The 18,665-nt window shown below is 35.9% G+C and overlaps 1 protein-coding gene across 2 annotated transcripts in view; it reads right to left on the reverse strand.

The window, feature by feature from the left end:
- EYA3 (EYA transcriptional coactivator and phosphatase 3) overlaps positions 1-18,665 on the reverse strand; it is an 89,272-nt gene that overhangs the window by 34,948 nt on the left and 35,659 nt on the right. The window contains exons 4-7 of one of the 2 annotated variants that reach the window (XM_033113237.1): positions 15,465-15,544; positions 10,731-10,797; positions 8,089-8,225; positions 1,628-1,765 (exon numbers count right to left, since the gene is read on the reverse strand). In XM_033113237.1, coding sequence (XP_032969128.1) covers positions 1,628-1,765; positions 8,089-8,225; positions 10,731-10,797; positions 15,465-15,544 — 422 coding nt within the window. The remainder of the gene's footprint in view (positions 1-1,627; positions 1,766-8,088; positions 8,226-10,730; positions 10,798-15,464; positions 15,545-18,665) is intronic. The other variant, XM_033113238.1, reaches the window with a different exon arrangement.

Below are 18,665 nucleotides of genomic sequence, written 5' to 3' on the forward strand. Positions count from 1 at the left end.
TCTTATGTTACCCTTCTTTAAAATGGAGTTAATAACAGTACTTCCCTCACAGACGTGTTGTAAAGATTATATAAGTAACACCTATCTATTGCTGCAAACAATGCTAACAACATAGTGAGCACTTAATAAACACCAGCAATAATCATTATTAGCAAAATGAGGGGACATCAGGTTAATATACCAAAAGGGAAAAAAATGTACTAACAGATAAGTTAGGATGGTGGTTAATGGAGTTTAAAGGATATTTTCATGACCCTTTTAAAGAATGAGACCTAAAAGACCCTAAAAGGTGGTTCCCCTTGTTTTACAAGGAGGGAGAAATAATCACAGCTATTAGGTCCCTCAAATTCAAGATACAACTACAGAGAAGTAGTGGTCCTATACCTTGGGAGAGGGTTATTTACGTAAAAAAAGAGAACCCCTTGCTTTTCTTTTTAGGAAAAGGAAAGTCTAGTTACCCGTAGTTGGATCCAAAAGGCCTACCAACCTAGAGAAATACTTTATAAGAATGAAAGGGAATAGAAGACAAAGTCTTGCTTCTTCAGTTTTTTCCTCCTGGTTTGTTCTAATTTTAGAAAAAAATAAGGGGGAGGGGACAAAGAAAGGACAAATAAGACAAGAGGAGACTCGTAAACAATAGGTGGTAAAGATAGCTTTGAGCAAGGTCTTAGAATGTAGTGACCAGTTCTGTTCCCAATAGAGCAAGCAGTTCTCAGTCATTTCACAGAAAACAGTTAAAACTTAAAAATCAAAATATTTTGTTTAGTATAATCTATGTCAAAACATCATTCTTTCATTACCAAATTTCCCATCTTAAGAGTACCTCTCAGACTGGTTTTTGCTGTCCCGCCCTCACCCCTTGGGCACCCGTTTTATAAGAAATAAAATGTAAAAGCTAGGAGAAATCAGGAGAAAAGAGGCAGATGAGAGGGCAGGTCCATGGACACAATTCGCAATGTTGATCAATGACAAATTGCCTGCACTGGATTTGGAAGCATAGGGAATTAATTCCACGGTGCCTTTTGAGTTTCTTTGTCTTCATCCCAATAGTCCTATAGTACTTCTAATCTTTTAGAGGAAAAATTCAGGAAGACAGAGATGTCTAGAGTTCAAACTTTAATGCTATGCTTTTCATCACAAAATAGAAAGAAGACTGAACTTTTCGAGCAAGAAAAATATTCTCAGCAAGAAATGGTAAATGGGGGTAGAGGTAGGACAAAACCACAGCAGAAAGGCAGCATACATCTTACAAAGCTGTACTCATCTCACACTCCACTCTATTTGGACTTCATATAAGAGAAGTCAGCAAAGTTCTAACCCGTGAAGTCTTCTGCTCATTTATAGCACAAAATGCCACTGAGAACAGATAGGTTTTCTGGAGACCAACATGCAAAAGGGAAAGCTTCAATTTACTAAGCAGTTCACATTCAAAGGCTAAACTACTTACAAACCACACTCCTAGGTTCTGGTTTGCCCAACACAAAAAGCATGCACAAATGCACATATCACCCCCTTCTGTTTTAGAGGATAGAGCTCCTGTATTATCCAATTTATTTGGAGATACAGGTAAATTAAAAACAAAAACAGTAATAATAAAAAACACACACACACGACCATGCCTATTTACCTTGAATGGGATAAGAATAATGTGCTGGGCTTGGCTGGCTTGTGGTTAACCCTGTCGTGCAGGTAAGAACACTGTGTTGACTTGGAGATGGAGTCTGAATTAAACCACTTTCAGGTTTCATACCTGGCCACAATGCACCTGAATCAGATAAATTGGACCAATTACAAACAATACACTGGGACTGAGGAGCATGGTTATGCTTTCAAGTATCAGCCAGTAGTTTAAAATCTAAGTCTTAAAAGAAAAATAAATTTGCTTGTAAGAGAAAATTACTGATTCTCCCACTTATTATGTACCACAAGCAAATACAATTTCAAAGAACTGGGGAGTAGGGCCACAGAAACAAAAATCTTGTCAAACCACCAATAGTGACATATGTAAGTTCATTTCAGTGGTTGGGGGAAATTGACTAGGGTTCAGAAAAGGAGCTACTGATACCCAACCAGAGTATTTGTTGTAAAGAGTGCCTGATGTTCATGTACAGCAATAAATCATTTATCTGCATTGTCAAGGTGGGAGACATTCCACATAAATTTAAAATTCACTTACCCATTAAACAAGCACCAAATTTTTCTAAAATGTGTTAAATACTTCTCTGCCTTCTTAAGCTGGTTATTTTGTTACCTTTGCTTCTTCTGATTAAGAAAGACATACCTGCTTATTTTTATAAATTAAAAACATTATAGAAATATGTAACTTAGAAAAAACAGTCATATGTAATCCCATCATCCAGACTTAACTACTATTAAGTTTGCAGATGAGTCACTCGGATTTTTTCTAGGTATTTACTAATCTTTTTTTCTCCTTTTTAATAAAAATGGGATCTTATACATACTGTTCATAATTTGTTTTTCCACATAATACCTCTAAGAGACATCTTTCAATGTCAGAACATATAAATCTATCTCATACTGAGACATCACAGCTGTTCACTTTTATTTTTATCACAATGCTCCTGAGTGACAATCTTTCTAAGATACATTTATATCCTTTCCTGCCTCCTTAGCAGGAGGAAATAGTGAGCATACCTTTAGATTTTCTCGGAATTATTGTTACAAAGACTAAATACTGTGCTGATATATACATATATATTACAGAGACAGAGGCTAGAATGATATGTGAAGACATATGCTTAGGACTAAATAGAACGCAATTACAGTTCTATGATTTTTAGGTTCTTGTATCACTTTGTCTTTTCTCTGTGATCTGTCATTTGACAATATTCTGTCTCTGATTGTATCTCCCTTTTCATTTGCAGTAAACTAGGAAACCATAAACAAAGCTTTGCTTCTACATGAGAGCATAAGGTTGTCCTTTACAAGTGAATAGTTTTTGTGATACCTGTAGCTATGCAAAAGTCTATTAATAAAAAAAAACCTTACTGTCTGGTTGTTCACTGTGTTGTGACTAGGTATGGTTGCTGGATCAGTATAGTTGAAGCTGATAATTAGGTCCAATAAAGTTCATCAATCAAACACATTCCAGATAAGAAATCAATACCAATGTCAGCCACAGCTTCAAATTCAACATTAAATCATTTCATTTACTCTTAATCTGATAGAATTTATAGAAATATAATGCTTTAATAATAAGACCCTCTGCTTCACCAGGGCACTGAGATGTCTTAGTGCAACTCGGATGTGTAAAATTTGTTGAAAAGTAAATATTAGAATAGTAAAGGGAAATGTGAAAATCTTAAAAGGTTGACAATGGGCCCTAACTCAAAACATTTAAAAAAAGTCGTATTTTTTCTCACCTATTAAACACATAACTAATTGAGGAGACTGGGGAATATCATCATCTCTAGCATGAATTAGGAGGGCTGGCCCCCTACCCCACCCTTAGTTCATGATCATTTCAAAAGTCTTATCTAGGTTAGCAAAAGCTAAAGTCCTTGCTTTCTATATCTGATTTTCAACAATAAAAATATTTGAGAATGTTATTTTTTAAAAATATATGATGTGAAATTTGAATATTAGTGCCATGATTCTTGGTATAGTAATTTTTAGCAAATTGCTATTTCAATGTCACAATAACTGAGATTTATTGTAATCAATGTGATTTTTTTCTAAATAGGTTCTGAACCTGAGGTGTTGGATTTGTGAACATGTTCATTATTACACTATAGTAAAACAAGTTCATTTTTTATAATTACACTGTACTAAACTACCATCTTATTAGCAAAAACAGTATTTATTAACTGAAGCAGTTTTGCTAGTCTCATTATTCAGTGTATTTTTTTAAGCTTCAAATGTGAAATGTCTACAAACTGGCCCTTCTTATAAGGTCAAAAGATAGGGCAAAATGTCTAAGACAAGTAGGGGAATAGTTTTGAATGGTTTTGGCCAGAATCATGAAGCAGATATTTAATATACAATTACTTTATGAGAACTAGAGGAATAAAAGACAATACGGACCCTGCCTCCAGCATCACTGCGGCCTGCTCTTTAAGCATCTCCCATTACAAGCACCCTTCCAAGAATTCCAATAGGCAGTATGACCAAAAGTTTGACAGTAGAGCGCTATACCGCCCATAGCAAACGATGAAACCAAACTCTTGATTCCTGACTACTAACTAGTGCACTGCTCTATGCCTACGAGCTACAAAGCTTCTCAAGTCGTGTTAAGCACCAAGAGCCTGATGTGGAGCCACAGCTGGCCTAACAATGATGGGAAAGGAAGTCTGCCTCTGAGCACTACCCTCCTGCTGCCCCACGCTGGGGTCTTACCACAAACTCTACCGAAGTTTCTCAGCACAAATATGTCACTATTGGTTAGTCAATAATAAAACTAATCTGAGCAGTTCAGTTTATAGTAACACGTATCAAGAGTAGTGGATCTTTAGAGAAGATTATTTGGTTAGGAATTGAAGTACCTGTAAATGTGAGAGAAAAACACACGAAAGAAAATCTTGGTTTGTTGATTCAGTAGCTCACTGGGATGAGTTATTATAAATACTAAGTAATTTAATCTGAGTACTTATCCTAATTATAAAATAAGTAGGTGTATATTACAGAAAATTAGGAAAATACAGAGTGTAAGGGAAAAAAATCTCATAGTCTCAACACAGGAAAAAACACAGGCAGTTCTCGCTTTTGCACAGGACTGTTAACTGAAACCTGTGCACACTGGAATTGTGTCTTTGCTTTGCATGGTTCTGTGGTAACTGAGATCAAATCTGTATAGTGCCTGTCCCGTTAATTCCACATTTTTTTCTTCCAAATTATTCTTTATGTAATATTTTTTTAAAATACTAACTCGGTATATACTATGCTACATTTTCAGTTTTACATATTGCTTTTTCCAATTAGTAATAAACTGTTTTCTCAAGGCGCTAAATATTCTTTAAGAATATGATTTGTAACAGCTACATAGTTTTCCATTTTACGGATACACTGCAATTTAACATGAACCTTTAGATTCAATAGTATGTATGGTGTTTCCAATCTTTTGCTATTATAAATAAATGCTGCAATGAATATCTTGGTTAGTAAATTTTTGTGGGTATCTCTAATTAGTTCCATAGGATAAATTCCTAGAAATGAAATTACTGACGGAAATGACATAAACATTCTTCAGGCTCTTAATACATATTATGAAAACTCCATCTCACATCAATGTTCTTTTAAAAGAAGTTAGAACAGTGGTAACAAAGGCAATCTTTTATGAGCCGCAAAAAACAGATGAGTACCCTTTTCTTCACACATATTCATTGAAAGTTAAACCTCTAATCCTCTTTCTGCCATCACACCACATTCCTATTCAGCTCTGAAAAGAATATGACCACTATTCCTTTACTGTTATTTTTTTTTAAGTGTGTTTTTCCAGGACCTATCAGCTCCAAGTCAAGTAGTTGTTTCAATCTCGTTGTGGAGAGCGCAGCTCACAGTGCCCATGTGGGGATCTAACCTGCAACCTTGCTAGAAGAACACTGTTCTAACCTGCAACCTTGCTAGAAGAGCACTGTGTTCTAACCTACTGAGACAACCAGCTGCACCGTATTCCTTTACTTTTCAAGATTACTCAAAGACTTCCTAGATTTCCTCTGGTCTTTTCTCCTTTCTTCTCTCCAAGAAGAGGAAACTTAAAATTTCAAACTTAACTCTGAGACTACCTTTTTCATACAGATCTAAAATATGAACACTTCTGGAATTAAACAGACCTGGGTTCAATTCTAATCCTACGCATTTACTAACTGTATGACCTCAGGCTAGTCACTTAATCCTTCTGGGCCTATTTCCTCATCTATAAAAAGGGATAATGCTACTACTTGCTTCTTAGGACTGCTCAGAGAACTGAGTTTAAGATAATAATGCAAAGTGTGAAGTACTTATTCTTAACATACTGCTTGGTATAGTAAGCATTCAATAAATATTAGACAATATTATTACAGTGATATTTTCGAAAGCCTTGTTTATATCTGAAATAAAATAACAGATGGGCTAATCTAGTTTTAGTGCTACCAGGCAGTATTAAGATGACAAAATTTCCAAAATCCTCACAAGAAGAAATACATGAAGTATTTTATAATTGATTGAACACATTTTTAAAAAAGCCACATGTTAAAACATAAGGAACTTCCTTTTAAAAAGTTGCTTTAATATCTTTTTATAATATATCTCTTTATAATATCTTTTATAAATTATGAAAACATGCTACATCTATCATTCACATTACCCCAACCTAAATTGCTCCCCAAAAGTCTCATATATTACTTAAAGTCAAATTAAACTAATGATTACCTCTCTCTGAATTAGATAGATGAATTTATAAAACTAGTCCCCCTTGCCCCCAAATATTAAACAAAAACAGATTAATAAAAGAGCCCGCTATAACCAATATTTCTTCACAAAGTTTTTAAACAGTGATTGATCTATTTTACAGAATTTTCTTTCTTTCTTTAATGCAAAGTGACATGCTGTGATCACAAAAGATACCATAATATCTAGGACCTACATGCACATGGCACTATGCTAAGTATTCCATAATCTGAGTTCAGAGATATAATAGGAGTTTTATTTAACCGTGAACAGCAAGAATGATCAACTGTTCAATAGTGTCACAAAGGGCTTTGGGCTTGCTAATAATAAATTTATAATAAATCAAAACAGAGAGTAAAAAAACAATGTGATAATACTTTATACTTACTGGCCTATTATTAAGTAGCTGTTCAAAAATCAGCTTTACTATACACAAAAAGAAACAAACACAAACATATTCACAGAGTTCTGCTTCCAAAAGGATTGTTCAGTCTTGCCTAAACATATCACAATTGTGAGCGCTGAGTATCCTGGCTGAAACTGACAAGGATGGAGGCACGGACTACACACAGGAAAACAAGAGCATTTCTGTTTCTCTTCTCTCATGAAGTCATCAACTACCACTAACGTTAAACAAACCCTCCAATTTTTGTTTCTATTAATAGCAGTTATCAGGAGCCAAGGAATGCTAACAAGACTAAAAAGTCAGAAAGCTGCCACTATCATAAAAGACTAGCCAAATGGACCAGAAAAAGCAGGAATGTAGAAACCAAAAGCAGGCAACACTAATACACCCATAATCTGTGGTGATCTGTTTGGAAGATTTTTCTAATTCCCAGCTAGTTTCAGTAAAGGGTACAGAGATAGTATTTTATTAATATATTGCATATTTTATAATAATACAGTAATCTCTCAATTTTCTGACACCAGTTCTAGGAAAACAGGAAAGAGGCAATAAAGCACACTGAATAGATCTATCAACTTACACACAGAGAAAAATCAGTAGATATTTAGTGCCCAAAAAAATCTCAAACTGACTTCTAGTAAATCATTCTAATTTACAATTCATGTCCAAGATATAAACACAAAGAACAAAACTCTCTATGCACATGATAAGGTTGTACAAAATTGGGGATTTTCCCCATTCTAAGATGACTTTGGGTCACCAGAGCAATAATTGATCAGTTTTGGGGAAGGGGAAGGAAAAAGAAGAAAAAATTGACCAAAAAAAAAAAAAGAAGAGTAAACTATAAGGCACATTCTATCTGTATATTTAGATTACCTGGCTTTATTTAGCAAGAAAAAGGCCACCTCAAAATATGTTTATTATGCTTACCTAACCAAGTTACCATGTTTTATGTAAAGTGAGTCAAATCAACAGTAATTCCTCAAAGAGTTTTCCAAACACCTAAAGATTCTAAGCTTTACAGGTAAGACTTAGTACCTTGGAAATTTTGGTAGCTAAATTTTGGTAGGCAAACAGATGAGTACTGAAAAGTTATGATTGCATGTTACATCGTCACATATACTACTGGAAAGTTGCACACCTAATTTCTATCACACCTCTGAGTAGGTGCCCTGCAAAGAACAACCCATCTCTCAGCTTCCTCATCAGTTAGGCTTGTTTTTTGGGGAAAGACTGAAGTTTCTGAGGGATAAAAATCAACATTCTTAGAAACTGTTTATAATAGGGTGCCTTACCAAAAGGAGGTAGTCCATACGTTTGGGTTGCCTGAGGGTAGACAGCATACGGTTGAGACTGCTGTAATGTCTGGTACTGAGTCTGCCCAGGATAAGCATTTTCCGAAACAGGAACTGAGAGGATATGTGCATAAGGTCTAGAAAAGTTCAAGAAAACAAAACTGTCATGTGTGCTTTATTTGAGTAATGAAAAACAGGGGAAATAGGTGACACTACCAAATGCAAAGAATCAGCAACGAGGAGACTAACCTTCCAAATAAAGTGTTTCTTACTGTGGTCAGAAAGTACAGCTAATATTTCCTTTCCAGGTTTTACTCTAGCTTACCTAAGAAACAATTTTATGGAACATTTAATAGTTTTAAAATATCCTCCCAAGGTCCAATTACTATGCTACAAATATCTGTGGTATGCCACGTGTATGGCTCTATGTGATACATGGGTGGATTAAACTTGTTTATGCCCTTATGTCTACATACAGAATAAAACCCTAAAATAACAGAAAATTGGATAGAACAGAATTCGCAACTGGCTCTTGTTCTCCACTCAGCCCTCTGGGCCAAACTGAAGTTCTAAGAGGAACAGTGGGACTTGGAAAAGAGGGTGAGGTAGAGAAAAGGCAAGCAACCACATCAGAAAACAGGGAGTAGGAGTGGGCCTCAATATCACCAGATCAAGCCTACGAAACAGTAGCCAGGTAACTAATAAAATCGGGGAAGTCCCAGACAGGACTCAGCATTTCCCCACTGTTATTTAAGCCAGCGTATACTGCCACTAGTTGGTGCCAACCACATCAGGTTGAGCTAGGGAATCTGAATTCAGCAGAGAATATTCTGAGACTTTAGACTAGCTAGATGACCCCAAATTTTATGCACTGAATTTTTAGATACAAATTATATTATTTGGTGAGTTATGCTGTACTTACAATGCAACAAAAAGTGTTGCACATACCATGTAAGTCATAATGATAAAATACTGGAGGAAAGGAATGATAAAATACAGAAGGCAAAAAGATTGTTTTCAGCTTTGGGGGAGAGGATAATGGAAGAAAGCTATGAAGAAGTTGCATGTGAGCTGAGCAGATAGGATGTGCAGATAGAATAGCAGAGAAAGGGTGTTCTAGGAAGAGAAAAACTCTGGTAAAGGTACAGAGGAAGAAAAGCAAGGGCTTCAGCCTTCAGCTTGTATTAAGGGAAGTATATAAAAGGAAGGGAAGTAGCGAGAGAAAGATAGCCAAGACCTTGAGTACCAGGCTAAAAGAGTTCAGACAAATTTGAAACAAGTGAGAGTCACTGAAATTGTAGAGCAAAGAGTGACAAGATCATAGCTGTTCTTTAATAAATATTAGTTTGACATTGCTTTATAAAATGGATTAGAAGGGAGACAAACTGGAAATAGAGGTCAAGTTAAAAAAGTTGTAATGTAATGTTTCAGGTAAGTGGTAAAGAGGTCTGAATTAAGAGAGAAGGCATAACTAATAAGGTGCCTGGAATACAGCAGCTACATAAATCTTTTTTACAAGAATGAATGAATGAATGAATTTGGAATATATAACCTCACAGCTCAGTAGATTCTAAGAAACTGAATTTGAAAATTTCTATTCCTCTTAGCCAGATCTGAGACCAGAAAATAGCTCTGATTACAGTTGTTGAGCAAGTTGCGTGGGAAGTATTTTAAATCTTAGTGACCCATCTCTAGATATAGTAAAGATTATATCCTTTTTCATACAGTGTCTTTATAAAAAGTATTTTGTTATCTCCTTAATAATGATCTCAGAGAATAGGATCAGTCATTTCACAGAAGAAAACCACATGAACATGATTGGCCCAAAATGCTATTAGTGTTAATACCAGATTAGAATTTGGAGAACTCATTGAGTTGATTTTTTAAATTAGCATATTTTTTAACTGATGCAAAATCAAAAGGTACAAATGGGCACAAAAAGGAAAAAAAATTCGTTTTCTTTTTATAACAGCCCCATAGGCAACTCTTAACCTCTGTTATCAATTTCTTTATGTATCCTGCATATGTAAGCACATAAGAATATATCCTAGTTTAATAAACTCATTTGTATGTATTTATGTATGCATAGGCTCACTATCAATGCACAACTGGTAGCCTGGCATACATACTGTTCTGCAACTACTCATCTGGGAGATGATTAACTTGGCGGATCTTAAATGCTGATCTGACCCACCAGGAAGGCCAAAAATATCACCTCTTAGTGACTTCAGCCCACTAAACATGTCTAACTTCAAGTCCAGTTCTATTTGAGGACATTCCTAAAACATAGATTAGGCTGAGAAGTCCCAGTATGAGGCTGGCTTGAGCTGTTTTTATCTATCAAGGTAGAGGGAAGCAAAAGATCAGAGCTCAATCAGTGATATGTTTTAATTACTAACAGTAGTGTTCATTCATTTACAGCGAGCTTCCAGGTAACAGTGGTCTATTCCAGGCAACCACTGACCTTTTTAAAGGATGTTACATAGATTCTATATTTAGGGGTAATAAAAAAATTGGAGTAGGCACAGAGAGAACAAGAGAGGTGAAAATAAATTAAATGTCAATAAGTTAAATATCAAGTTACATTTTGCAATGAACCTTGAGAAAAAGCATACAGATTTTGAAATAATTATTCAACTTACTTTGCAGAATACATTTGTGAGGTATAATCATTGGATGAGCGAGGAATATAATCGGTGCATGTCATAACTGAAAGAAAGATATCATCAGGTAAAGTTAGAACATTTCAAAAATGAAATGGGAAAATTGCATATCTCACTGTATACTTCTTCAAATTAAATAAAAAAGTAGAATTTGGACATCAGAAATTTAGAAAGACTATGTAATAGAAAATACCTCACTCTTCTAATAATGGGTTTAGAGACTTTCAGAGACAATACAAGAAGCTAGAATGTGGGGGGTACATAAAAGAACTGAAGGTTAATATTAATATCTTCGTCCAGCACTGATCTAAAACCACAAATAGAGCAACCCCCAAAGCTCTCGGCTGTGCTCACAGGCAAACTTAAAAAGCAAGATCCCGGGGTGGCCAGATGGCTCAGGCAGTTAGAGCACGAGCTCTGAACAACAGGGTTGCCAGTTCAATTCCCACATGAGCCAGTGAGCTGTGCCCTCCACAACTAGATTGAAGACCATGAGCTTCCGCTGAGTTTCCGGAGGGGCAGCCAGATGGCTCAGCTGGTTAGAGCGCGAGCCCTTAACAACAAGGCTGCTGGTTCAATTCCCAATTCCCGCATGGTATGGTGGGCTGCACCCCCTGCAACTAAAGATGGAAAACAGGAACTTGACTTGGAACTGAGCTGCGCCCTCCACAACTAGATTGAAGGACAATGACTTGGAGCTGATGGGCCCTGGAGAAACACACTGTTGTCCCCAGTATTCCCCAATTTAAAAAAAAAAGAAAAAGAAAAAGCAAGATGCCTATCTGGGAAACCACATTATACTTCAGCTTATTCATTCTCTGGGTGCTCACTCTCTATTCTAGGTAAAAGGCCATATAAATGACTTGCAGGAAGAAGACTTGGGGATAGTGTCTAATTTCATTAGAAATCTGTTGGTACTGCTATATACAATCAACAGTAGACAAGATGCAAGCATGCTTCTCTGCCACTATTTTTTCGGCCTCGTAGTAAAACCTTTAAGTTTGACAAAGCAGAGACAGACCTGAGGAACTGACGTGATGCTCTGATGAACCATTAAGTAAAGCGACTTTCACAGCTAGTGTTTTCTTGACCCCCATGACTTCATATAGAACTGCTGCTGTGATAGCTTGACCCTCATGATTTTCTCTTGGATAAATGCTATAAATCTTCAGCTCAAGTTTGATCGGCAGCAAAATCCTACTCATTAGGCACTATTCCAGTCCATGTGGTAGACAGTTATATGATAAACAGCTTATACCAGACTCCTGGACTAACCTGGACGGTTCAAGAACTTCCTCCGACATCTATAAAGGAGGTTGCTCTACTATAAATGGGGACTAACAGTGAACCTACTAAGTTTATGTCTAGCTGGGTTCCCTGACTGTCTGACCCAAAAAGGGAACTCTGGTCAAGAGCAGATGAGGGGAATATTCATGCCCAGCAGTAAGACAAATCAACATCTGTGAGTCCATTGCCATTATTGCAGTCTTTAACAATTACTGGAAATTTATAGATCACACTCATCCATAATCATTTTGACAGAAATGAAGGAAATCTCAATTAGATCTCAAGTTCTTACCATCCACCACAGAAAATGTAAGTTCATTTGAATTCTGCACGATGGTTCCTTCACAGCTGACAAGTATATAAAAAAACCTAAACCCTTCTCCTCCTCTGATTTAATTTAATTCTAGAAGAGATCAACAAAATTTCCTGGGAGATTTAGGCCAATTTTTACTTTTCTAGAGAATAAATGAGACTTGATCTTTGCAGTACTTGAGAAATATGAAAGAGTTCTAAAGAGTCAAGGTATAATCTTCTATTAATATAGAGTAAAAGCAGTGGAGATGAGGCAAAACCTTGACATATATTCTGAAGGTAAAACTAACAGGATATTATGATGGATTTGTATGTAAGGAATGAGAAAAACAGGATAATTTCTAGATTTGAAGTTGGAGCAACTGGAGGGATAATGAAACCACTTCCTAAGATGGGAAAGTTTGGGAAAAAGAACAGATTTGATGGGGGCTAAAGAAATAAAAAGTTTTCACATATTTAAAGTATGACCTTCCTTTCAGATCTAAGTGGAGATTTCAAATAGGCAATTGGATACACAAACGAAATCCAGGGAGAAGTCGAACTGGAAATACACATTTGGAATTCACTAATAGTCTATAAACTATTTAAAGTAATGTAATGGATGAGGATGCAGAAAGAGAAAAGATGGTGGACTAGAAACGAATCCTGAGACCCACCAACATTCAGAGTTCAGATAGAGAAAGGCCAGCAAAGGAGAAAGGTGGGAGGAAAAGTGGTGAGAGGCAGGATATGAGAAGAGAGAAATGTTCATTAGAACTAGTTCTTTCAGTTACTGATAATAACTGATGACCTGGACAGGAGCAATTTCATTGGAAGAGTGTGATGGAAGCTAAATTTGAGAGGGCTGAAGCGTGAATGGGAGGTGAGAAAGCAAGTGAGGGCAACTCTTTCCAGAGGTTCCTATGGGTCACGGAACAAAGAAGAGGTCTGTAACTAGTGGGGTATGTGGAGCCAAAGGAAGGTTTTGTTTGTATGAAGATGGTAGATACTGGATCATGTCCCTTTACCAACAGGAAGGATTAAGAAGAGAAGAACGTGCTGATGCAGGAGTGGTGTTAAGATAACTAAAGTACCAAAGTCCTAGGGGAAGGTGTGAAGGGATAGGAGATCAAGCACAAATATAAAGCCTTACCTTTGTCAGGAGGAAGAATACTATTTCATTCTGACAAGAATGATGCAAGAAAACATAGGTACAAACACAGGTAGGTTTGAAGATTTGGTGGTGGTGGGATAGGAAGGAAGTTTCCTGTCTGACAGCTTCTAATTGAGAAAAAGTCATCAGTTAAGAATGAGAAAAGGTTAGTGAGTATGGGTGCTTGAGAGGAAAAGAAGTGGTGTGAAAGGTTAAACTCATTAGAGAAATGTAATAGGATTTCCAAGCATGTTGGGTGCCCACTTGAGGTCCTGTGAGTAAACAGTCAGCAAGTATACAATTTATTCAGTGTTTAGCTATTTGAATGCACTTAGAGAAAAAGTAGAGAGTTGGATTAAATTAGGACTGGGGTTTAGCAAGGTAAGAACAAGAGTCAAAGGTATTGAAGGTATTTATAATTATAATAAAGAACCATAGACTCTATGTTGAGTAAGAGGGACAAGAAGACAAGAGGAATATGATGGATATTGAAATGACCAAGAGTAACAGTCTAGATGGAGAAGAAAACAAAGAAGATCTAATCTTTAAATAGCAAAATGACTAGGAGTTCAGTCTGAGGTAAATACAAAGGTAAAGGGAGGTGAAAATGCAGACTTCAAGGGAACTGGAGTTTTTGAAGGAAGAAAGGAAAGAGAAATGACTTGAAAGGAACAAAAAGACTCAACTTACCTCCTAACCCTAAAGTATGTGGGGATGAGTGAGACATTCAAACAATCAGAGGAGACACTGCACTGATTAGAGCCGTTTCCCACAGTATGGAGAGCTTCCCATATGTATCAGAATCACCAGCTATCTGCCTGAAAATGCAGATTCCACAAGAACTCATAGACACAGACAATAGTTTAGTGGTTACCAGAGGGTAAGGGGGTGGGGGGTGGGAGATGAGGGTAAGGGGGAGCCAATATATGGTGATGGAAGGAGAACTGACTCTGGGTGGTGAACACACAATGGGATTTATAGATGATGTAATACAGAATTTTACACCTGAAATATATGTAATTTTACTAACAATTGTCACCCCAATAAATTAAAAAAACAAAAAAAAGAAAATGCAGATTTCCATCCATATCAGATCTACTGAATGATAATCTCTGAAGATGAGGCTGAAATTCTGTATTACAAACAAGTACTCTGGATGATTCTTAGGTCTGGTAAAAGCTTGAGAACCCCTAAAACAGTACCTCTGAGGAAATAACATATACAACTCAAGACATCCCTGATTTTTTTTTTTAAAAGTCATACCATTTTTTAATACATGAGAAGTATATAAGGTGAATCATCTTAAAAGAAGAAATATCCCCCAAAAGAAGTGTCTTTTTTAAAAAAAGTGTCTTATACAAATTTATTCTTTTAAACTGTATGGTAAAATATGGAAGGACATAGCTATTTAATTTCAGGGAGGACTATTTGCCCTATAAAGGCAATTTGTGGGAGTAAATGAGTATGAGAGAAAAAGCTTATGTTTGCACAAGGAAAAAAAACACTACAATGCATGAATATAACTATTCTACAGAAGAGCGAGGGTAGGTAAGTAGAGGGTGTATCTTATTGAGCTGGATCTCCCTCAGGGCCCAGAGGATTCGTTGGTTTTTTTTTGGCCTACATTGATAGATAGAATTATTTGATTATTAGAAAGGTATAAAAAGGTCAAGTCCTCTGGAGGAGCAGTCAGAGGTTGGCCCATACACTTTTCTGATTTTGAGAACATCCAACATCAAAGCAAAAATAAAATCACGAGGTGTGACTTCCTTGGGTGAGTGGATTCCATGTAATTTTTTGTTCCTCAGCTGGTATGTCAATAAAGCTTATAGGAAAGCACAAGTATGAACACACACACACAAGGAAAGGAAAGGCTTCTGGATATTCTGGGACAAACAAGGCAATCAATGAAAACCGACTATAAAAGAATAGCATCACCTGGTTAGAGAAATACTTCTTCCATCACAGAATATGGTACTTACTTTCCTCCGACATGGTAAGATTTGAAGCAAGGCTTGAAGTTTCAGGTTTCTGATCACTGACTTCGGGGTTGCTTACTTGACTAGAAAAACCAAAATTAATATATTAGACTCTGATTGATGTGCTGCCTTGTTAAAAGTGATAAAATCAAACCCATTTCTTCCAAATCTATACAAGTAAGAGGCAAAGTAGGTCTTCTTCATGATATCCTTATTCTTGGTTTTTAAGAGTTACCTGAAGAGCCAAGGCCAGGGTTAGTACCCACAACCTTCTATTGTTCTTTCTCTTATCCCAAGACCTCTTCAGTTTTTATATCACTCAAAAATTCCAGCTAAGTCACATTTTTCTCTAAAGACAATTATAGTAAAAGAAAAATTCCACAACACTTAAAACTGCTGTCACTTTGTTTCCAAAGTATCACAGGAAAGTAGGGAGATGCCCAATTTCAGACAGCGGTTCTCATAATCACTTGAGAAGTTAAATTATACATGCTTGCAGGACAAGGGGTTCTGAACCTTAAAATGGTTCATTCCACTGTATTTCTCTTCTCCCCCAATTAAAGAAAAACCAAAACAATTTTTAAGTTGTTATTAATATTATACCCAAGATTGAGCAATACATTTTTTTTCTTATTTAACTTATAAAGAAAATTAAGAGAAATAGTGAAAGGTAAATTATGTAAACTGGAAAGACAAATCATTGTGGGAAGATTCTCACTGAAATTCTGAAATGGAGATAACACTAATTTTCATCCCTCACAACATCCTCCCTCTTCTTCTACCTTACTTTCCACTCTCCAACTAGTCCCTCAACTACCAGCATAGTATAGTGGTTAAGAGTACAGATTCTAGAGCCAGCTTGCTTGAATTCATATTCCACTCTGCCAAAACTACCGTGTTTCCCCAAAAATAAGACCTAGCCGGACAATCAGCTCTAATGTGTCTTTTGGAGCAAAAATTAATATAATACCGGGTCTTATATTAATTTTTGCTCCAAAAGACACATTACAGCTGATTGTCCGGCTAGGTCTTATTTTCGGGGAAACACGGTAGCTTTATGACTTTAGGCAAGGCACTGGACTTCTTTGTGCCTGGTTCTTCAACTGTCAATGAGACATAATAATAGAATTTACCTCATAGAGTTGCTGTAGGGATTAATGAGTTAATATATAAATAGTACTTAGAGTAGAGACTAGAACAGAGTAAGTACAATAGAACCGTCTAGTATTATTATATTACAACTTCTCTCCAGTCTAGGCATCCTTCCCATATTCCCTAGAAAGAAATCTGCTGTGCTATTCTATACTCTAGAGAGAAAGGGAGGACACCATACCAAAGGCTCCATATATATGTGGAAAGGTAGAATGACTTAAGAGTAGTTTCTACACAGCAAAATTTTTAAACGAAGTGTTATTTATATAAAAAGTGCACAGCACCAAAATTCTTAAACCTCTTTGAGATTTCTAAACAAACCTCTAATATTCAAGTATAATATCAACAAAGTTTTTTCCCTTCAAATATTGTGAATGTTCAAAAAATTTGTGCTCAGGTGTAATTAATTTTTAAAGCTAAACCCCAGATGAAGTTTATTTTTATCTATTTACTCAAATGCCTGTATTTTTAGAATAGTATTTAAGGTACTAAGACGTGACTATGAAAAATTGAAGGTTAAGGGTAAGAAAGCATACTAAATAGTTATATCAGTGCTTCTCAAACTGCTCTATTATAATTACGTGACTGGTAAAAATACAGAGTTCTGGCCCCCATCTCATGACTAATTAAATAGGATTCCCAGGTAAAGTTATAGAACTGGACAAGAATTACACATTTCTGACTACAATGACTGGTTTGTTTTCCATATGTATCTGAAAAAATCTGGGGTTCACTGTTATACCCACAATTGAAAAACTACTTCTAGACCCTATATCTTAGAAGGTATATTTATATGGTCTGGTATACAATGAACCAGTTCCTAAAATCTCATGGTCCTAAAATTTTATGTTAGAGCAAAATCCCCTACATATTCAACTGAGTGTCAAGAAATTAAATAGATATAATACAACAGTGCTAAGATAGTTAACTCTGGTACTTTGTTAAATATTTAAAATATTTAAAATCTATCTATCTATATGTAGATATATATCTATATATCTATCTATATACATATATACATATATAGATATATATGTATCTATATGGATAGATATATATCTATATATGTTAAATATTTAAAATATATCTAGAAAAATTACACAGTCTCAAAATATAATTGTTTTCAGTTATATAAACATAAATTTTGCTTAATAATGTGTGTCTGATGAAAAAATGCTCTCAAGTGACTTTTACCCCTTAGCAAAAATACCCAAACTCCAAATAGCATCACAAGTACCTCATTTTCATTCAACAGAACTCTTGTCAATAATCAACAAAATCACCAACAAATGGATAGACAAAATGTGGTGTAGATATACAATGGAATATTATTCAACCTTAAAATGGAATGAAGTTCTGATACATGCTACAACATGAATGAAACTTGAAAACTTTTGCTAAGGAAACAAGCCAGTCACAGCAAGACAAATACTGTATGAATTCCACTAATGTGAGGTACTTAGACTAGTCAAAATCAGAGAGACAGAAAGTAGAATGGTGGTTGCCAAAAGCTGGGAGAAAGGGGGAAATGGAGTGTTACTGTTTCATAAACATAGTTTCAGTCTGGGAAGATGAAAAAAGTTCTGGAGATGGATGGTGGTGATGGTTGCACAACAATGTAAATGTACTTAATGCCACTGAATTATACACTCAAAAATGACAGAAATGATGAATTTTATGTTCTGTATATTTTATCATAATAAAGAAGTTGCTGAAGGGAGACAAGGGATAATTGCAGGACAGACAAAGGCGATAGCTTCCTTAGTACAACTGGAGAAGTCAGCCTTAGGTAAGAGCAGGGGAATTAACTTCAGAAGAAAAGGCAGCAGAAAATATTGTAGAGAAGCAGATAAATGGATATATTTGATGATAGAGAAAGGAAGTAGTTCCTATCTGTTTCTAATTTGCCTTTGAATTAAAGAACAAGAGCCCCAGCTGGGTGAATGGGAGTAGAGTGGAGAGAAGGGGAAATGGAAAAAGCAACAGATAAGGAGGGAGGGAGGGAGGAAGACAGGGAGAAAGGGAAGGAGGGAAGAGAATTATAAAAACTGG

The sequence above is a fragment of the Rhinolophus ferrumequinum genome, chromosome 9, assembly GCF_004115265.2.
Source record: "Rhinolophus ferrumequinum isolate MPI-CBG mRhiFer1 chromosome 9, mRhiFer1_v1.p, whole genome shotgun sequence".
In the NCBI taxonomy this organism is placed as follows: domain Eukaryota; kingdom Metazoa; phylum Chordata; class Mammalia; order Chiroptera; family Rhinolophidae; genus Rhinolophus; species Rhinolophus ferrumequinum.